Raw genomic sequence first — 21,631 nt, 5'->3', positions numbered from 1 at the left:
GATGAGCGTTCCACGAGGCGGGGCTCAAATTAGCCAATGAGGTACGAGAAGGAGGAGGTGAGTGAGATCCTGGCAGGGCAAAGGGAGGCATTAGCGGGCTTTGCGATAGGGAGGGGGATAAAATCCCCACGGATGCCGAGAGAACGGAGTGAACACGAACTCGCTATTTCCTCCGGGAACGAGGCGGCTAGGTCCGAATTTTCTGTTTCTGAGCTAGCCGTTAATTTGTACCCTGGCAGGACCGCGGCGGGGGCGGGGCTCGAGGCGGGGCAAGCGGCCGGGGCGGGCCGAGGGAGGCTCTGAGGTGCGCTGTGAGTGGGGCGGGCGGGCGGAGGAGGGGTGCGCCGTGGGGGGCTGGCCGGTAATGTTCCGCTGCGCGGTGGGGTCGCGGGGGCGGACACCGGGGCGGGGAGGAGGGTGGACGGGAGACAGGCAAGGGCCCGGGTGGCGGTTGGCCTGGTTACCATGGGAACGGGAGGAAGCGCGGGGGAGGAGCCAGGGAGCGGTGGGGGCGGGGCTGGGGGCGGGGCCTGGCGGTTCGGGCGGGGCGGCGCTGCGCCTGGAAGGAGGCGGGGGCGGGGCAGAGGGTCACGCTGCGGGCGGGCGGGGCGCCAGAGCCGCTCTCACATCACACCCAGCTGTTCCGTGCGGCCCTCCGCTGGGAGAGGCGCGGGGAGGCGGCTGGCGGGAGAGCTCCGGGGAACGACCTTGAGAGAGGGGGCCGGGTCACAGCCCGCCTGGGGGCTGGTTCTCGGGAAGGTGGAGCGGGGCCCTCTGTTCTAGCTGTCTCCTAACACGGAACAGGGTGGCACGTTCCAAACAGAGCAGCAACGCTTCTTCACACCACCCAGAGTCAATCCGTGGGGTCAAACAGAGGAGCAAAAGATTGTCCATTGGGATTGGATGGGGTAGTGTGGAGAGAGGGAGCCCTGGTGCTCTGCCCCCTGGCCTGCTGGGGAGTGGACACTTCATCGAGGGTGGGTAAGGATTCTGATCCCCCGTACTGTGAGGCAATTGGAGATTGACTTACGAAAAGCACTAGATAAACCTAGGGGTTATCTATACTGATAGCAAGACCATTCCGAGTTGTAATAATTAATGCTAACAAATTTCGGAAGAGATGTTAAATGTCATAATTCAGGTTTTTAACCCCATTTCTAGTTATTAGAGATTAAGAGGGGAATAACCTAAAATGAAGGGCAAATTATCCAACTTCTACCTAATGCAAGGGTGGTTGCTGATGCTGACCACTAGGTCTGATCCAGCTTGGCTCTTTCTGTGTTTCCTGTTACTCACTCCACCTATGACAGAGGTCTCGGGTTTGATACTGGAAAATCCACGCTCGTATCTAGATCAGAAAAGGAACCAGTGGGGGAGTAATCTCTGTAGCCAACTCATCCCAGCCTCATAGGGAAAAGCTTGCAGTCAGTGTGCTGGTCTCACCACATAAATCCAGCCCCATATCAGGCATCAAATGCCATGCAAGCTCAGCACCGTCTGATATGGATAAAGGAGGCATATTAGATGGATGACGTGCAAAGCATTCACAAAGGCTCATTACTCACCTTGGGTCTCTTAAATTGTAAGCTCCTTGGGCTGGGAATGAGCCTTGCTCTGTATGTAAAGTACTCTGTCAGCCTGTGAAAACGCAAGTGATTTAAGAAGGAAAATATAATCACAAGACTTATCAAATCACCGCTGATCTGCAGACAATAGCAGCCTCCCAAGCTTTGTTATCCGTTAGAACTGATTTACTTCCATTTGCAATTCCTATAGAAATCATAGAGCTGGAAGAGACCTCAGAAGGTCATCAAGTCCAGCCCCCTGCCCAAGGCAGGACCAATCCCAAATAAATCAACCCAGCCAGGGCTTTGTCAAGCCAAGACTTAACTCTCATGATTGTATCACAAATTGAAAAGGAAAAGGTCCCCAAATAGTATGAATTATCATCCAGTGAGCAAGAAGGCAGCCTCCACTGTCCTTGTGAAATACCCCTTCTCAATCTACTCTAGATCTACTCTAGAAGCCAATCTCTATAAAAACATTGAGAAGTCAAAATCCAAACGCTAAATCTTTAGATCTGTGTTGTGCTATATTAGCATCCCCCTGATAAGAGGGAACCTTTGACTAGCACCAACTTTACAGCATCCCTTTTTGCCTTTCTCCCAATGTGGGGAGTGAGCTGTAATATGGTTAAGGTGCTAGCACAGTTTAGGAACACCTTGGATGCTACTCTAAATTACTCCTACTGATTCCCTCTACCTTCCTGATTTTCTATACCCTCTACTCCATTGCCCCCCTCCCCCATTTATTTTGGGTCTGCACATCCTAAACTCAAAACTCTGGTCATCTGAAGAAGTGGGCTGTGCCCACGAAAGGTCCTGATCCCATCTACATGTTTTGTTAGTCTATAAAGTGCTACCAGACCATTTGTTGTTTTTTTCTGTACATACTAACGCGGCCACCCCCTGAAGCTCTAAATTATGTCGAGGCACGAAGATATCTGCCTCACTCGAGTCAGGTAGAAAGAAAGGCTCCATATATTGCCCTGTATTGCAAATCATTCTGCCCAGTGCTGTGGTAAGGCTGAAGTATATTAGAATAATGGGATTCCCAAAAATTACACTGAGGCTTAATGCACATGGAGTCTGTTCCTCCCCTGTAGTGATGCTATCTCTGTTTTCTTTAGTGGCACATGTTGAAGCCCTTTTCCATGTGATTGGTTATATGGGAGCGGTTTCAAATGGCATCAGAAGGACAAAGCCAGGAAAAAGAGGATCCGTCTGAGGATCTTACAGCCCCTTTCCAGGGCACCAGATCTTTCCACTGGGGAGCCATTCTCTCTGCAGTGAAAGACCAAATCCCATCTCTAGACTCTGACACTTCTACGGTAAGTGCTGCTTTCCAGCATCCTTCCTCAATATGTTACTCAAGGGCTCTAGGAACGACACCCGAGGATCACCTCGTTAGTGACAAGCTCCCGAGTAGCCAGTGCTTCTCTCAGTGGGCTGCTCATCTGCAGTGCGGTAGTGGGTGCTAGTCCAGGAGCTCTGTAATGGTCAGAATGCTGCGCCCATCCTCCCTCCTCGTCATCTCAGACTCTACTGATCACAGGCCTGAGTCTCCCTCAATCTTATTGAAGTCTGTGGGCGCAGAGGGCACTGGAAGCTCACAGCATGAGGCCTCCTGTGCTAGTCCTCTAGCAAAAACATGTCATGAAATGCGCAAGTAACTACATTGAATTTCTTTTGTGTTTTATTTCATTCTGCTGGAGTATTAACCGCAGCCCTGTCAGCGCCTGGCACAAAGCCTTTGAACATGCCTCTCCGTGGCTGAAGGCCATGGAAATACGATCCTTGGCCAAGAAAAGATCTTTGCTGATCTGCCATTGACTGATTGTGTGACAGAGGGAAAGTCATCCCATGCTATCCAGTGTGCCTTGATTTCCCCGCCTGTAAAATGGGGATGATGCTACTTACCCTCTTTGTGGAAAGTGCATTGAGACTGACTGGTAAAAAGTGCTGCATAAGAGCTACATGGCATTATTTATCATTTATTTATTTATTTATTACTTATTTGTTTTCTTTTGTGCTTCTAGTAGGCTGCTGTCTTCTCAAAAGTATTTAGGTCTGTACCATTCATTGGAATCAATGAATAGTAGGCCCCTTAACCTTTTTGTGGATCTAGCCCTGTTCCCTTTGTGTCCCTTGATGTTCCTGGGACTTAGAACGGATTTTATGTAGCTCTTTTTCTTGAAGCCCATCAATGATACAGTCTCCCACAATATTCTTGCCAGCAAGTTAAGGAAGTATGGATTGGATAAATGGACTGTAAGATGGCTAGAAAGCTGGCTAGACTGTTGGGCCCAGTGGGTAGTGATCAACGGCTCAATTTCAGATTGGCTGTCGGTTTCTAGCGGAGTGCCCCAAGGATCTGTTCTAGGACTGGTTTTGTTCAACATCTTTATTAATGACCTGGATGAGGGGCTGGATTGTACCCTCAGCAAGTTCACAGATGACAATAAGCTAGGGGGAAAGGTAGATACGCTGGAGGGCAGAGATAGGATCCAGAGTGACCTGGACAGATTAGAGGATTGGGCCAAAAGAAATCTGATGAGGTTCAACAAGGACAAGTGTAGAGTCCTGCACTTGGGACGGAAGAATCCCCAAGCATTGTTACAGGCTGGGGACCAGCAGTTCTGCAGAAAAGGACCTGGGGATTCCAGTGGATGAGAAGCTGGATATGAGTCAACAGTGTGCCCTTGTAGCCAAGAAGGCTAATGGCATATTAGGTTGCATTAGGAAGGGCATTGCCAGCAGATCCAGAGAAGTGATTATTCCCCTTTATTTGGCTCTGGTGAGACCACATCTGGAGTATTGTGTCCCGTTCTGGGCCCCCCCACGCATTGGAGAGGGTCGAGCAGAGGGCGACCAAATGATTAGGGGGCTGGAGCACATGACCTATGAAGAGAGACTGAGGGATTTGGGTTTGTTTAGTCTGCAGGAGAGAAGAGTGAGGGGGGATTTGATAGCAGCCTTCAACTTCTTGAAGGGAGGTTCCAAAGAGGATGGAGAGAGGCTGTTCACAGTAGTGAGATGGCAGAACAAGGAGCAATGGTCTCAAGTTACAGTGGAGGAAGTCTAGGTTGGATATTAGGAAAAACTATTTCACTAGGAGGGTGGTGAAGTACTGGAATGGGTTACTTAGGGAGGTGGTGGAATCTCCTTACCTAGAGGTGTTTAAGTCTCGGCTTGACAAAGCCCTGGCTGGGTTGATTTAGTTGGGATTGGTGCTGCCTTGGGCAGGGGGCTGGACTTGATGACCGCTTGAGGTCTCTTCCAGCTCAGTGATTCTATGATTCTAATGTGCTAAGTCACCAGCTGTGTATCTCAGACCCTTTGGATGTAGAGTACTTGACACTCCAATGATAGTACGGCTCAGCAAGGACAAAATTAGAAAGGCAATGTTTGAAATCAAACTGGCTAGAGACATACAGGTAACAAGAAAACATTGGTTCTGCACAGGAGTGGTCTGAGGCCAGGTGTGGCAGCTGGCGCCCCACCCTCCCGCACGGCCGTCAATGGCCGTGATGTTGTCATCGGGCGCCCGAGCCAGCGGCGCTCTGGGCAGCTGCCTAGTTCGCCTAGGCTCACGGGCTGCCCCTGGTTCTGCAGGGAAGCCCTTACCTTTCTGACTCCCAACCAGCAGCCCAGCAGGTTTCTCAGCCAGGCTCCTTGCCTTGCAAGCCCCTGCATGCTGCTCAGAGCAGCTGGCTGTGGGGGTCATATGCTCCTCTGAGTGCTGTGAGCCTGGGGGGAGGGATACTTTGTACGCTACCTGTTCTGCAAACAGGCAGCAAACTGGCCAGTGGAAGCTGAGAGATTGTGTTGTGGGCAAGGATAGCATGCAAAGCCTCTCTCCTCCATATCAGCGAGCTTGCAGTGTCCAAAGAAGCACACAAGGCCATCACAGTGGCGTCTCTGAGTAGTGCATGAGGGCAAGTCAGGCAGGACTGTGGGCTGGATCTGGCAGCTTGCCTGCCCTTGGTCTAAATGGTATTCCCTACTGCGGGGACTGGATTCCCTACTGCGGGGACTGGATTCCCTACTGCGGGGACTCTTGAGGTCCCTTCCAGTCGTATGAATCTAGGATAACCCTCAATAGCATAACCAAGTGTGAGACAAAGAAGTCAGATGACTTCTGCCCCAGTGAAACAGCTGTGCAAATGCGCTTGGCCCTTCCTTTCGTTTTTTGTTTTGTATGGCAGTCTGATGGAGATGAAGATGGGGAGCTGTTCATCTTCCAGCGAGACCTACCCAATCTGATTCCTGACCTGTCGGAAGAACTGACAGATCTTTCGCCAGAAGACCCAGATGTGCAGGTGACTCATTGCACTACTGCAGCCACATTTGCTGGGATTGCCAGCAGCACAGCTGCTTAATATTACAGTAGATTTTTAGGTTGCACTGTGTGATATAAGTGTCTGGACTCTTTGTCTTGTTTTGGGTCTGCATTTCTCTCTGTTCCTCATCCATTTTTGTAGGATTCTCTCTGTTCTTAGGATCTGGGCCCTTTTCTTTTTGCCCCCACCTTCCAGCAGTTCCTCTTATCCCCTTAGTGCCCATTCTCTAGTGGGGAAGGAACCTTTTTATAGCTGCTTGTAGTGTGGATCCTCACTGTCCTTCCGCAAGACCCTGGCCCTCTTTCTTCCCCTCACTGGCCTGGTCCCGCTGTCTCCCAAGGAGTCCTTCAGTGTTCCCCAAATCAAGTGAGCCTGCTTTTGAATGAGCTACTGCTCCATGTGTGGCAGGTGAACCTAGGGCTGGGGAGCCAAGCCCCCATCCCTGTCCCTGACACCCGAGGCCCTGCCTCTGCTGACCAGCGCTCTGTGGGAGTCAAGCACTCCCCCAGTAAGGGCAGGCTACCTTTCCCCTAGCAGGTGATGGGTAGCTCCAGCCTTCCCTGGCCCTGGCAGGCGCATAGGGGTGAAGAGAGAGCAGCCTCCCAGCCCCCAGAGCATTAGTGGCATGGCCCCAACCTTGTCAGGGCTGAATTCCAGCCAGCTCTGAGGGTGCCACACTCAAGGAGGGTGGGGACTAGGGGCAGAGTGTGAGCGGGGCTGGGCTGGCAGTTTAGGAAGGCATTGCCTTCTCCTGCCCCTCATACCCGCTGCCCATGTGCTGCTCCATGATGGAGGTGATGCTGACTGGCTTGCAGTAGGAGCGGAAAGGTGGAGATTGCAAGCCGCAGGCTGCTTGTCAGGAAGTGCGATGGGGACACGTGTGCTTGCAGGAGATACTGATCTGTTAAGGAAACACTATAGAGCACGGGGTCTATGAACACGGGGTCTGCAGGAGACCATTGTCCCTCAGCCACGGAGCAGCTCCAACCCTCAGGATGATCTGTGAAGCCAAACATCACCCCAGCACTTACTATAGGCCAGTGCAGCAGATTATCTAGCGAGTCTTTCACTGTGTGAAATGGCTCCAGTCACCATATTCCCCACACAGAACCCAGAGGGGATTTGGTTAATGGGGGTGTATCAAGAAGTCATTGTATGACGTTAAGACTTGGGCATAGAACCATGTGTAGATAAAGGGATTGCATTGCACCAGGAGGGATGAGACTCACTGGTGGGATGAGAACTAGCTGGGGAGCAGGCCAGCTCCAGTGTTTTGACACCAGTTTCTTGTATCAGCTTCCCTGTTCAGCTGCGATCTGTATGGAAGCAGTAACCCAGGCTATCAAGGCACGGGGCTCAATGGGTCTCGGGGCATTTTACAGAATGAATCTCATTCTGGTTTGTAACAAATCTCCGGGATGAAACCGGAGCCATGCAGTTTCCAGATGCCCGTTCCGTGTGACCCTCCATCAGCCAATCCATTCTACTTGGTATATTGTATGTCTCTGTATTGCTTTGGTGAGGGGTGTGATTGTCTCTTCTGAGGTTCATTTTCTGTATCTATAGCAAATGTTAGAATCGGTGGGGCACCCTGGAGAGGCCTGGAATAGAGACCTAGAATGTTCAGACCTTTGGAAAGAAATGGACGTTACCCGCGCTATGGGAAGAGAACAAGTACCATTGGATAGAGAACAGACGTATGCTTTTGCTAACGCAGCTGAAGAAACTTCAGGCCAGCAGAGAGCAGTTCTTGCAGATCCTATTGATCAAACTCTCAGAGGGAAAGAACTGGGCGATGGAAAAGACAGGGAAACTGAAGACTTTTGGACTAATAAAGCCCCCTCTGCCGAAGGGCCATCTTTTGTAAATGCAAATAACAGTGAAGAGAGGAGAAAGCTGATAGAAACAAAAATACTCTCTAAGGTGACCTTAGAGGCACCATCTGGAGATGGAGGCCATTCGAAGTTCAAACCAAAATCACCATTGGAGATGATCAGTGACAATCTAGAGAGAATCACTAAAGCAGAACATGAGCAAGGAGCCACTTCAGCTGAACACCCTCGGGGGCTGACGCTCTTTTCATTGCAGGTAGGCAGGGCAAACAGTTTCCTTCAGTGATTGCTTAGGTGTCTAGTCTGGTGGAAAACGCATTAGATGCAGAATGTTCATTGATAATAAGAGGACGTGAATGGCTAATTCTGCACATACCTTGTCATTATTAATTTATACTGCAGTAACACCAGTCATGGCCAGGTCCCATTGTCCTTGGTGCTGTACGAACACTCAGGCCCTGCCCTAAAGAGTTCACAGTCCAAGTAAACCATGTTGGAAGTTAATCTCATGGATCAGAACAGGAAATGTCCATTTCAAGGACCTCGAGCACTGGGTCTCTGATGTGGATGGAATGTGCGGTGAACTTTCTAGCCATCTGGTTGCAAAGAGTGCTGAGGTGGTAGGCTTGTCATGGCCATGCAGTAGCATTAAGACTGCTGAGAACTTTCCCTTTCTTGTAGCAGGGTACTAGTTTTTGAAGCTTAATTAGTGGGGTCAGTCACCTGCTGTCATGGAACTGCAGATGACATACGGTTGTTCTGCACTGTCAGTGGCGTAGATACGTCTTGTTTGATGACTGCGAGTGAGATCAGATTGGAGACATGATCCAATCTCCTCCCCTTAGCTGCTGCTGTTCCAGTCTATCAGCTCCCAGGGTCAATGGGGCACTCATGAGACCACCTGTATGCTAACAGAAAATTAACAGTTTTTTATTTCATAGATTAAAATACTTTGCCTGGTGGCTGACTACCATGAGAACCTTTGGATGTCTGTTCAGAGCCATCAGTGGGATTAAAATACAGATTCCCCAACATCCCACAAACTTTACAGGACAAAGTTACAAAAATCAGTGTCCAAGCCGCACTCACAAAACATATCCCCTTTTGTGGTCAAAGCTGTAACATGCACTTGCCTTTTTGTGCACTCAGCTGCCTAGCTTGACCCAGCAATTCCCTGCTAAACCCTGGCCCAAGTATTTTTGGGCCTAAGTCTGATCTTAATCATACTATTGGAAATTCTCCCTCAGTATCCATTTTACGCCAGTACGTCAGTTGAGTTACTTTTGATTTGCACCAGCGTTGGTGAGAGGAGAGCCAGGCTCAGTGGATTTTACTTTGGTGTAAGAGAGCGGAGGCAGGCCCTTTGTAAACACCACTTAGGCCTGTGTGTAGAGAGTGGTTTGTGCCGTAAGGGGTAGAAACTTGAGGTCAGCCAATGCTGGTCCCCATGGAGTCACACCTGAGCAGAGATCAGCTGATTCCCCTGTAAATAGCAGCAGGAAGGTTGGGGGTGGGGAAGCTGAGTGGAGTATAGAGGCTAGTGTGAGGGTGAGCAAGTAGCCTCCATCAGAGAAATATGAGACCACAGGAATGAAAAGCCTGGAAGTGACCTGAGAAGAGGGTAAACCGATGGACTTGAGAACTTTTATTTTGAATATTTGTTTAATAGCACAGAACCTGCAAAGGACAAAAGGAGTATTGAAGAAGGCTCTTGAAGGAGAATAGTGAGGCAGGGACTGTTGCATGGCCATCCTGGCCACAGGAGTGACTCATCCGTTTTACAGCCTGCTTTTGAAAATTAGTCCATATTTAATTCCCAGCTCTAAAGACAGTTAAGTATGTGCCTCGCTTTAGGCATGAGGAGCCCCCCGAAGTCACTGGAACGACTCGTGCTTACCATTAAATCTCTGCTTTGTTTTGGGGCCTTAGTAACTCACTTTAAGAGGCATCTCTCCTAGACTGGCTTCTTCCCAGTCATCTCTTTTGTTATCCATCAAATCCTGCAACTCTTAGCTCCTTTGCTGCTGGGCCTCATAAAACACTCTGTAATAGTCTTTGTTCCTGTGAGTCAGAGTGTGTCAGAGGGGACCCGACAATATAATTATGTACATGATTCATGATAGATCAGTGTTTATATTTATTTAGCAATGGCATTTAAAAAGAAGCTGGTTGTCAGTTACACCATAATTATTGCAAACGTGTAAATTCTGTGCTTTCATTGAGATCCTTTGATAAAGTTGTTATGAGTGCTGAGCTATACGTAGGTCTAATTACAGGCTGAACCTCTCTGGTACAGGACTCTCATCCGGCAACATCTGTGGTCCAGCAGAGCCATGGGTGTGGCTGGACCACGGAACCCCAGCCACAGAGATTGCAGCCCACAGGTCCAGTCCCTCTTGACTCATGATGCTGAGGGATGGTTCTCCAAATAGCACGTACAAGTGTTACCCGTCAGCCTGGAGCTGTCAGGTCATGCAGCATCGATCAGTTACTGCAAGGGAAGAATTTGGAAAACCCATGTCATCCTCCATGGCAGTCTGCCCCCCTACTGGAAGCCCTATGGGTTTAAGCTAGGACTAGTTATGGAGGTTCTTACTTTCACAGGAGCCCTGCTGGAGGATCAAAGGCCTGTCCTGCAGGGAGCCCCTGAAAAAAACTGGCCCTGTGGTATCTCCCTTAGTAACCCTGCACTCCGCGGGGGGCTCCGCTGTGGCCAGTGTAGTAAGAGGAGGAAAATGATGTTTGCTGCAGGGCAGTGCCCCTCCTTGCTGTGTCAAGCAGGGCCGGAGAGATGCAGCTCATTAGCGGGTGGATTGTGGGCATCCAGCGGAGGGAACTGCTCCAGGAAGGAACGTGGCCCATGACAGCCGTACAGTCCCTGACGGCCACACACTTGCTGCTGGACACCCCGGGGTGTGGGGCCCCAGGGGAAGTGGCATGGAGGAGAAGGGAAGAGGCCAATGTACCCCACTTCTGCTGCAGTGACTCAGATGCTGCCCAGCTGATTAGCAGCATGCCCACAGCCAGGTTTTTGGTTTCTTTTGGTGGCGCACATGCCTGGGTGCACATAGAAGAATTTATTCCACGCATGGATGGAAAAAAATCCGCACATGGCTAGAAAAGATTTGAGGGAATATTGCTCCCTGGAGGCAGATGCTGTGCCCGGCTCCCTTGCTAAGCCTCCAGACAGTGGAAATGCCTTCCTGGTTGTGCCTCCAGCAAATTCTTGGGCATGTAAACATCCCCAGCCTGGCTTTGCAGACGAAGGTGCTGCTTTGACACCAGCCCTGATGAGCTTCCCCATCTCAGGGCCCTGGTCCGGTGGCCAACGGAGGCCCTCAGGACCAGTAACCCACCTTGCTCTGTCCTGTAGCCGAGCTGCTCCCAGGCTTCTCCTGTTAGCTGTGCAGAGCAGGGGTGTGTGTGGAGGGAAGAGGGGAGTGCTGAAGTCAAGGTAGCCCCCTGCTTCTGTACCCCATCTCTACAGAGCAGTGGTCGGGGAGGGGGAGACACACAGCAGAGCTGCTCCAGTCTGAAGCGTGGGTGGTGAGTGACTCTGAGGAGTGCCGGTCTTTCCCTCACCACTGGTTTCATTCTTTCAGGATCTCGAGAAGTGGGATCTAGACAAGATTCTTGAGGACCTGGAGGAGCAGAAAGGCAGTAGAACTCACTCCGAGGAGCCTGTTCTTCCTTCAGAGGATCATAGTAACCTTACAAACCAAATGTTAACTAGCTGAAACTGTCAAACCAATCAGCTCAGAGCAGGGCCCCCCAGAACTGACCTCTGTTCTTGCCTGTGTCATTCTCTCTAGCTTCTCCTTGCCTCTGTGCATTGATGGTGCCTTCAACATCTACCCTCTACTTAACTTCTCTTACGCTTAAAAATCTTTATTTCTAGCCTAAACTTTCCTCTACTGTTGGACCATTGCCTCTTAGTCAGCCATGTTCTGAGAATGAACAGTTCCCTTCCTTAGTCTGTGTTAATGGTGCTGGCCCATATGTAGCCCTGGTCTAAGTCTATTGATTGAAACAGAATCCACCAGGTCTGAATTTGTCCCACTCAGCCTATAGACTGGCGTCCTGTCTCTGCTACCTTCTGCCCATCCCATCTGGGGCCATGTTGCGTAAGACTTGTGATCATGTCCTTGCAGGCAATTGGACAGTGAGCAACACACTGCCAGGGCACCTGCTGCTTTTTAAAGAAATGTATCAACTGTGCCTTGCTCCTTCTTGCCCACTCCAGAACCACAGGCTGGAGATCTCTTAGAAGCCACCATGCAGTGATCCCCAAAAGACTCCACTGTCTCCTCTCTACCAGAATCTCACATCCTCCGCACCAACAGTAGCTCTGTCCTCGCTGAATCGAGTCAACCCAGCTCTGCACCTCTTTCCACCCCAAAGTTCTCAAGGCTAAAGATGGGGACAGTGATATCATGCACTTCCCCCACAACATTCCTCCCCTAGTGCTGCTCCCATCACACCTACCCCTCCTGCAAGGGCTGCCTGGTGGCCCCTCAGCCACTTCTGGTCTGGGAATCCCTAGATCCACAAAGTCCATCTCTCATCATCTTCACCAGATGGCACTGTTGTGCCCGAGCAGAGCCCTTGGCTGGGAGGCTTGCTGCTGGATGCAGTGTAGACATGTCCTAAGCCTGAGACTGTCAGTTTAGGACTTAGTGCTCTGAGAGCCCTTGAAGACTGAGCCCCATCTTCTCTGCAGTACTGGTGACACGTTTGTGTTGTGTAGTTCTTTCCCTCAATCAGCGGCGGATTTAGGGCAGGGCGAGCAGGGTGGCTGCCCCGGGCCCCGCACTTCCTGAGGCGCCGCGCATGCACCGTGTCAAAGGAGGGGCCCCGCGAAATTTTGCTGCCCGGGGCCCCACGGTGCTCTTATCCACCCCTGCCCTCAATAGACACCACTCTCCCTGTAACCTCAGTGTCTCCAGATTAGACCCTCAATTACGCCCATGAAAACCCACTGAGGACGGATGGGGTTGCACAAATCTCACTTTGGCTTGTAGAAGCTTTGTTACAGGTGACCCTGGGAGGGAAGGGAAGCCTGACTCTAAGATCTAGGCTGAGTTTGCCAGAGGAGCAGACAGAAAAACAAGTTTATTACCTGCAAGTTTATCAAATTTGATGTGGAACTCAGCGGTGCCCAGTGAAAATGAAGCCCCATTCTATCCTCTTGGGGGTTCCGCAAGGGTCTGTTTTGGAACCGGTTCTGTTCAGTATCTTCAGCAATGATTTAGGTGATGCCACAGAGAGTATGATTATTAAGTTTGCAGATGATACCAAGCTGGGAGGGATTGCAAGTGGAGGATAGGGTCAGAATTCAAAATGATCTGAACAAACTAGAGAAAGTGCTTCTTATGCCACTGCAGAACTGAAGCTTAGTGGGAAAGAAAATGGAGGCTTTGGTCACTTTACATGGATATCTGTCTCAGGCTGAGGAGGACAAAAAAGCATAACTGAATGAAAAATCTGGGACGAGGATGACTGCAGGGGTCAGGCTTTTAAGATGTGACCCTTATCTGCATTGTCCATGACCTCAGACGTGATGGTTCTGTAAGTCCCAGTGTCCACTTGCTTTACAAGTTCTTGTGGAGAACGGCAGTGCTCTTTTGATGTAAATAGAATCAGCAGAAATCTCAGGGTTAAGCATTTGGGGGACCCACCTGTCTCTCTCCACATCTCCAGACCTTTCAACCTAATGGTTTGTGCATCGATTAGATTTTGAGTTGTAGTTTTCATGGTGTTGCTGTTTACAAGTGAAGAGAGCAACTCAGACAAATTCATTTCCCTTTGCTGCAGTTCCAAATGCAAATCAGGGTCATTCCCCTTCCGTTCTTCATCATTAATGCTAGCACCAGAGTGGGGGGCTGCCATGCTAGGTCACCACGCTTTGAAGCTCAGGGCGGAAATCTCTGAAGTCTCTGCCCTGAAATTAGGTACATCACTTAGAGTAGTTATGGAGCTGGCAGTCTGGGACTGCTAAAGCAACACAGAGTATGTAAACCTAGGTTCGGGGGGCTAGTTGTTTCCAAGCCCACGCTTGAGTGTCCACACTGCATCACAAATCTGGGTTTACAGTTACTGGACCCAGGTCTTGAGTTTAGTGTGTAGTGTAGATAGTAGGGATGATAAAAAGCATGTAACTGTGTAACCACTGCCATTTTTTCAGTGGTTATATGGTTACATGCACCTGCAGCATAGGGTGGCAGCCAGCTCCCTGGGATCCAGTGCACGCTGGGAGCCGGCTTTTAAATCAGCTTCTGGTGCAAACTGGCTCCTGCCTGCAGCCCTGCTGATAGGGAGCCGGCTGCCGTCCTGCTCCGCTGCCTCTGATTCAGCCATACCCCCTGCCTCCAAGTGCTTGGTAGAACTTTCTCTGCAACTGCTGAATGAGACAGGGGTCCTGAGAACTAGCAGTCTGTGATCATGTCATTAAAGGCTGTCTCATAATGCATGTGCGCTATGGAACGGAATTAACATTGTGGCATCAATCAGAATATGGGAATTTTTCAACCTCTGAGTGCTTGACTTTGCAACATTAGTGTTCTTTTAATATAGCTTTTTGCATCTATTTGGAGGATGACTTAGGTTTCTGTGCTCCTCTCTCTGAAACAAGTACGATAGGTCACTGAGGGTGGGTATATTATTCCTTACAGGGAATATTTTTGGGGAGTCAAGTAAATAGCATCAATTTTTCTCTCTTTACCTTCTCCCTAAGTGGCCTGACAAGGAGGCAAAAGAAGGTGTCAGTTACATTGGTTTACGCTCCCTTATATTCCTTTCTGAATCTGGCCCTAGTTGTCTGTCCGGCCATGCTGTATCAACACTCCCGAGGCCAGGTTCCTGGGGAGGAGCTGGCACAAGCCAAGTGATGGCAATCAGTAGCAAAGGAAGGCTAGACCATTAGAACCTTACTCCCAGGGGGTTTTAAAGTTTATTTAAAAATTAAATGATCAGTCTGGTTTTGAAGTGTAGCCTGATTTTGATTGCAGCGAAGCGGTAATAAACTTACCACTCCCGTCCCTTTGACACTGAGTAGGGAAAGTGATGAGGCCCCAAAGGGGAAGTTGGAAGCCCTTCTTATCGTAGCAAGACTGTCGTAAGTAGTTCTCTGTCTTCTCTGTTCGTCCATAGAGACCATGGTCGCTAGATCCCAAAGCAGGCTCATGGAAAAGCTAGAAGAGTTGTGTACCAAGCAGTCCAAGGCATTGTCTCCCTGCCACAGGAAGCCACTGGCCAAGCTTGCTCACTTTCAAGAACATGGAGGCGATCAGAAGTAGGTTCTTCTTGCTGGGAGTTAATTTTTTCATATACTAGAGCCATGGAAAGTGACTGTATGCATCAGGGATGTTAAATATCAGTTAATTGAATAGTCGAATAACCTCAGGAATTCTTATCGGATAGTTGACTATTCTATGGTCCCCGGGGGCGGGGCCAGCAGCAGCGTAGGGTGCCGGGCAGGAGCTAGTCCATGCGGGGTCACTGCTCCATTTGGTAGTGGTTGACTGTCATCAGTAAGGTGCCCTTCCATGCTGGGGGGAGGGCAGAAACGCAGACTCCTTTCTCTGCTCTTCCAGAGTGTTTGATTTACACAGAAAGAGCGTGCAGTCTAAAACCAGGCCTGGGCGAAGGGCAGGAGACTGGGCTTGAGCAGACAAGCAACGTAATGAGCGTGAGGAGTGGCCATGTTTTAATCACTGAATGGGAGGCTTGGGGTTAGTATTTTCTCTCAATGGCGTCTTGACCGTGCGGTGCGGTGAAGATGTGGGAGGCAGTGGAGGCATTCAAAGGCGGGAGTGATGTGACGTGATATTAGTGACAGTACATGGGAATGAGACAGAGGCCTGCCTAGGAAGCCAAAGGAGGAAGTTACAGTAATCAAACATGTGCTGGTGTTTGAGATTGTAAGCTCTTTGGGGCAGGGACTTCCTTTTTCTGTGTTCTCCAGTCTCAACCTCTCCACCAGTGCTTGAGAAATAAATAATAATCATTAACCATGGGACAAGGGGTCCTGAGAGGTCAGAAGATTCAACCTCTAGCAGGGGATACAAATCAGAGCATCACCAACTGGTCTCTAAGCAGACAAGTGTAGGCATCTCCTGTGAGGGGATCAAAAAATCCCATTTTCTGCCCAGTCTGATCAGGTAGATTTATATGTCTGGCTGTTTCCAAATAATCAACAGTATTGGACATCTTTGAGGAATCACCAGTTTTCAGTATAGGCAAGGACTTTGCTTGGTTAGAAGGACAAGCAGACTGTAAATCTGTAGCATTTCAATTCCTGTCTAGCCCAGAGGATCACAAAGGTGCTGTGAACGCTGACCTGACCTGAACTCTGTGACATGCATTAATGCCAATAATGTCCGACCTATTCAGCTGCTGTGAAGTTTGAATCTTGGTGGTTTTGATAATGTTCATCTATCATCTAGCCTTTAGTAAGGCATTTGATATGGTCTCGCATGATATTCTTATCAATAAACTAGGCAAATACAACTTAGATGGGGCTACTATTAGGTGAGTGCATAACTGGCTGGATAACCATTCCCAGAGAGTAGTTATTAACGGTTCACAATCCTGCTGGAGAGGAGTAACAAGTGGAGTTCTGCAGGGGTCTGTTTTGGGACCAGTTCTGTTCAATATCTTCATCAACGATTTAGGTATCAGCATAGAGAGTACGCTTATTAAGTTTGCAGATGATACCAAGCTTGGAGGGGTTGCAACGGCTTTGGAGAATAGGATCATAATTCAAAATGATCTGGACAAATTGGAGAAATGGTCAGAGGTAAACAGGATGATGTTTAATAAGGACAAATGCAAAGTGCTTCACTTAGGAAGGAACAATCAGTTTCACACATACAGAATGGGAAGCAACTGTCTAGGAAGGAGTTCTGCAGAAAGAGATCTAGGGGTTATAATGGACCACAAGTTAAATATGAATCAACAGTGTGATGCTGTTGCAAAAAAAGCAAACATGATTCTGGGAAGCATTAACAGGAGTGTTGTGAGCAAGACATGAGAAGTCATTCTTCCGCTCTACTCTGCACTGATTAGGCCTCAGTTGGAGTATTTTGTCCAGTTCTGGACACTACATTTCAAGAAAGATATGGAGAAATTGGAGAAGGTCCAGAGAAGAGCAACAAAAATGATTAAAGGTCTAGAGAACATGACCTGTGAAGGAAGACTGAAAGAACTGGGCTTGTTTAGTTTGGAAAAGAGAAGATTGAGAGGGGACATGATAGCAGTTTTCAGGTATCTAAAAGGGTGTCACAAGGAGGAGGGAGAAAACTTGTTCTTCCTGGCCTCTGAGGATAGAACAAGAAGCAATGGGCTTAAACTGCAGCAAGGAAGGTTTAGGTTGGACATTAGGAAACAGTTCCTAACTGTCAGGGTGGTTAAACACTGGAATAAATCGCCCAGGGAGGTTGTGGAATCTCCATCTCTGGAGATATTTAAGAGTAGGTTAGATAAATGTCTATCAGGGATGGTCTAGACAGTATTTGGTCCTGCCATGAGGGTGGGGGACTGGACTCGATGACCTCTCGAGGTCCCTTCCAGTCCTAGTATTCTATGATTCTATGACCATGTGCAGAGACCGTGAGCTGGAACCTGCCTAATACCCAGAAGCACAGTCCCCTTCTCAGTCTATTTCCATTCCAAATGTGTGTCCTGCTGGAGCTCTTGTCCCTCATAGATGAATACTACATTGAAATGATTATTTATATTCACAGAGAAGTCGTCTTCCCACCATCTCCCCAGAACTGTCGAAGTAGGGACGTGCCAGAACTGCAGGGCTCAGCAGAGCCCCCAACAGTGTACATTGATTTAAGGGATGCTAAACCACACCAATCTGCGTTTCCGCCCAATGAAAATCAAAGGTAATTACTGAAATCTGATGCTTGTGGAAAACCAGGGTCCAAGGTCATGAACCTGACGGTGGCTGCAATATCCCATGCCTGTGATGAGCAAGTACCATGAAAAGCTTTCTTTGCTGTATCACTTCTCCCTGCCCTTTGTCTGGAAAGGGTGGCATGTTGGTGGAGAAAGCGAGCATTTTGAAAGGGAAACTATGCAGTCAGAAATCCAGATAGATGGGCAAACAAGGGATTGCTGCCTTTGCTTTCTCAGTCTCCCTGTGAGACTAAGAGGTTCCTAGAGGTGAATTCTGGGAGATTGGCTTCTTTCCCACACTCCAAAAGCTCTGGCCCAGGGTCTTCTCTAAAGCTAATGAGTCTGAGGGTGTGTCTACATGGCAGGGCTTAACTGAAAATAAGCTATGCAAATTGAGCTACGTCAGTTGCGTAGCTTATTTTGAAATTGGGAGCGTCTACACAGCACTTATTTCAAATAGAGCACTCTTCCTCCGACTTCCCTTATTCCTCGTACAATGAGGGTTACAGGAGTTGGAGCAAGCAGTCCTCCAGCTTGACAGTATTTCGACATTATTTTGAAATAACTGCCTGCTGTGTAGAGGCCGACTAAGTTATTTCGAAGTAACGCTAGTTATTTTGACATAATGTTGCTGTGTAGACGTAGCCTGAGAGACTATTTGCTTCCTCCCCAAGGTGCATGTCCACAATGGGAATGGACAGTAGTTATTAATAACTAAGTAGAAACTGCTGTTCTCTCTTCCCAGAGATGCTAGTGATGGTGCTTGCTAGAAAATGGCTTTGAAGAAAACCGTGATCTGGAGACACCTTGTAGATAATGAGAGCCAAGTAGATGTTTCAGATGCACTCATCTAACACACCTGGCTCTAAAAGTATCTCATTAAGGAGGTCTAATGTAACCCTCAGGGAGCTTTGATTTTACTGTCGATTTAAATTTAGCTAAAAGCACATTGTTCCAATAAAACCAATCATGAGATTGTCTTTCATGATCCAAGATGAGTTACGTTGTCTAAGCGGGTTATGTTGTTAGGGCATCCATGTGTATCAGTTATTGGAGTATTTGCTATTGGGATGATACCCCTGAGGAGCTGTCTCTATGCACTTTTAAATTATAAACATATTATTTATTATCATTATTTATTTATTTTATTGCATTATGGGCCAAATCCTGAGCTTATATAAATTAACCTAGCACCACTGTAGTCCATGGAGCTGTGCCAGTTGATAACAGCTGCAGGTCTCACTCCGTATATTTTCTTTAACATCCCATTGTTTTAAACGTCTGTCTCAGGTCTGACTAAGACAGCACATTATGGAGAAGTGCCCCAGGCTGGTGGTTGTTACTGTGATAGTGAACAGAGGTGTCCAGTAATTCGATCTCTTTTCTTCACAGCTTCCACTGTGACAGTTCCACTGAGGATGTGACAGTTCCACTGAGGAGTGACAGTTCCACTGAGGATGAGGGGGACACAACGGTTAAGGACCAACAGAAAACAAAGAGTATGCCAAAGTCTTCCCAAGGACCACGGTACAAACTTTCCTTGTCATGAACCTGAAATGATCCCCAAGAAAGACTTTGAGAGTGACACCTCACCTATTGAAATTCTGCCTGGCAGTGTCTTATTGCAGATCTGCTCCACTTAATAGCTGAAACGCAACGTTTGTCTCTAGCTAACAAACAGTTTTGTGTTCTGTCTGCTGCAGCCATAATTAAGATGCTGGAGATAGAACCAAATTAATGCTTACGGCGGAATAGAATTCACCTTGTTCTTTTGCAGCTACATGGGATCTATAGAGATATTGAGCGCCAAATCTTTTCTTTTTTTGTCGGTAAATGCAACAGACATGGCTCAAAAGACACATACAGAGTAGAAACAACAGGAGTCCTATGGCAGCTTAAAGGCTAACAGATTTATTTGGGCATTAGCTTTTATGGGCAAAAACTTCAGTCTTTAAAGTGCCACAGGACTTGTCATTGTTTTGCAGATACAGACTAACTTGGCTACCCCGCTGATACTTATCACCATGCAGAGTAGATATAGCCAATAGGAAGAATGCCTCTTTTTTGAGCCATTTTGAGTTACGTGAGAGAATTGTTTTTAAATAACTCTGAATCAAACATTTAAAAAAACTGTGGGTGGAGACTCACAGCCAACCTTGTTAGGAAAATGATCAAACAAGCTAGTACTTGACATTGCTCTAGAATGATCACGCTGCGTGGGGAAAAAAAACTCTCCAATCTCCTTATTTGTCTAGGTATTATGTGACCAGTCAAGAAACTCAACTGTAAATGCTTCTGTATTCAGGGCTGGCAACTCTTCCCTGTTGCCAACCTCAGCATCTGATTCAGCAAGGTGATTAAGCAGATGCATAACTTTAAGCATGCGAGTAGTTACTGCTCAGATGCCTAAAGTTATGTACATGATTAAGCCCTTTGTTGAATCAGGGTCTAAATTCTTCACCCATGTGCGCTTGGTGTTATCTTTAGAAACATTCCCTGGATCTTAATGACGCACTTATACCTGAATTAGAGCAGTAGAAGGAACAAGCAGAACATGCTGTTTTGTGCTGTTTTTGTTAGAACCAATTACACTTATTTTTAAAAATAGTTGTGAAGGAATATGTGATTCGCCAAGGCGCAGGGCCCAGCCACTCAGAGTGTCTTAGCAGCTGAGACTAGTCAGACACCAGAACCAAGCAGGAGCAATCAGGGGCCCGGGTGCTCTCCTCTGTGCTGGTGTCAATCCAGAGAAATGCCGCTGAAATCCCTGGGAGAGACGCCAGTGTAAATCTAGAGTCACGTAAAACAGACCCTGTCCAAGTATATTTTGATCGGTTTTAAAATTGTGAAAATGATGCAAAGGTCTGACAAATATTAAGGTTTTTTGTTTCTACGTTAGGAAATCCGGTCATCTGAGCAGGCAGAAGCCCCACGGGCCGAATTCTGATCTCATTTACTTGGGCTTAGAGCTGGTGTCACTCTACTGACCTGAGTGGAATTACACCCGAGTTACACTGGGCTAGAATCTAGATCGGGGTGGGCAAAAGGGGTGGATCCAGCCCATGGAGGCCCTGCTGCTGCCCCGCTCCCAGGCCAGTTAGGGCCTGGGGGCAGGGGAGTGTGCGAAGCCTTCTCCACTCTGCCCCTGCGCTGCTCACAGGGCGGGGGAAGAGCAGAGAAAGCTTTGCGCGCTCCCCCACCCCCAGGCCAATCAGGACCTGGGGGGCGAGGGAGCTGCATGAAGCTTCCTTCGCCCTGCCCTGGCCCTGCAGGGAGGAGGCTTCCCGCGCTCTCTCGCCCCCAGACTCTGATTGGCCTGGGAGTGGGGAACATGCCAAGACTCTTCGAGGGCATGGGTGCCTAGTGGTAAGGGGGACAAAGGGGCTCCCCCAGACCAATCATGGTCTGGGGGTGGGTAGCCCTGCCCCTTCCTGTTTAGATCCCGCCCCTTCTGGGGTGGCCCGGGGCTACTTAAAAATTTTTTGAAGTGGCGCCCGGGCAAAAATTATTACCCACCCCATATCTAAATGATGTCTCCCAGGGGGAAGCCTGCGGGACGGAGATCTCCTCAGGGAGATGCAGACAAGGCTTTGGGCTGTGCCCTCAAACCTGGCAGGTTCCCAGGGTCACGTGTAAGAAATCTCTGTTCTTGTGCACCACCGCTGGCTTCTGACATTTCCCACCTTGCCTCCTTGGCAGGGCCAGCAAGCCTCACTCATTTCAATCCCTACACTTCCATACGGAGCAGCGTCAGATTCACCCTACCCTGCTCATTGCCTCCCAGAGGAAAAGCAAGCAGAGAGGTAGTGTAATTGTCACATCTGTTCCACTGGAGACAGACAAATATCCAGTCAGAATCCTCACTGCTGGGTTGCCATCTTGGCTCTTGTATGTGACTCATGATTGTCCAAGGTGTGTTGTCCCAAGGCATTCTGCTAGCACTGCTGCTACCACTGCACAGTCCAGACAAGGCCAGGAATGAACAATCATCACT

General features: G+C 48.7%; 1 protein-coding gene across 5 annotated transcripts in view; it reads left to right on the top strand.

Annotated features, from left to right (window-relative positions):
- The first annotated feature begins 61 nt into the window (after positions 1 to 61).
- Positions 62 to 21,631, top strand: part of DNAAF8 (dynein axonemal assembly factor 8) — a 119,469-nt gene continuing 97,899 nt past the window's right edge. Inside the window, exons 1-8 of one of the 5 annotated variants that reach the window (XM_075899063.2) lie at positions 62 to 191; positions 2,690 to 2,890; positions 5,768 to 5,881; positions 7,469 to 7,990; positions 11,337 to 11,439; positions 14,884 to 15,025; positions 17,478 to 17,624; positions 19,030 to 19,164. In XM_075899063.2, coding sequence (XP_075755178.2) covers positions 2,744 to 2,890; positions 5,768 to 5,881; positions 7,469 to 7,990; positions 11,337 to 11,439; positions 14,884 to 15,025; positions 17,478 to 17,624; positions 19,030 to 19,164 — 1,310 coding nt within the window. In that variant the 5' untranslated portion in view covers positions 62 to 191; positions 2,690 to 2,743. Of the gene's footprint in view, positions 192 to 253; positions 305 to 597; positions 982 to 2,689; positions 2,891 to 5,767; positions 5,882 to 7,468; positions 7,991 to 11,336; positions 11,440 to 14,883; positions 15,026 to 17,477; positions 17,625 to 19,029; positions 19,165 to 21,631 lie in introns of those variants that run through there. The other 4 variants (XM_075899060.2, XM_075899061.2, XM_075899067.2 and 1 more) reach the window with 4 other exon arrangements.

The sequence above is a fragment of the Pelodiscus sinensis genome, chromosome 15 (assembly GCF_052426305.1).
Source record: "Pelodiscus sinensis isolate ZL-2025 chromosome 15, ASM5242630v1, whole genome shotgun sequence".
Classification (NCBI taxonomy): domain Eukaryota; kingdom Metazoa; phylum Chordata; order Testudines; family Trionychidae; genus Pelodiscus; species Pelodiscus sinensis.
The sequence above is the reverse complement of the archived record's forward strand: the minus strand, read 5'-3'. Positions and strand labels throughout refer to the sequence as shown.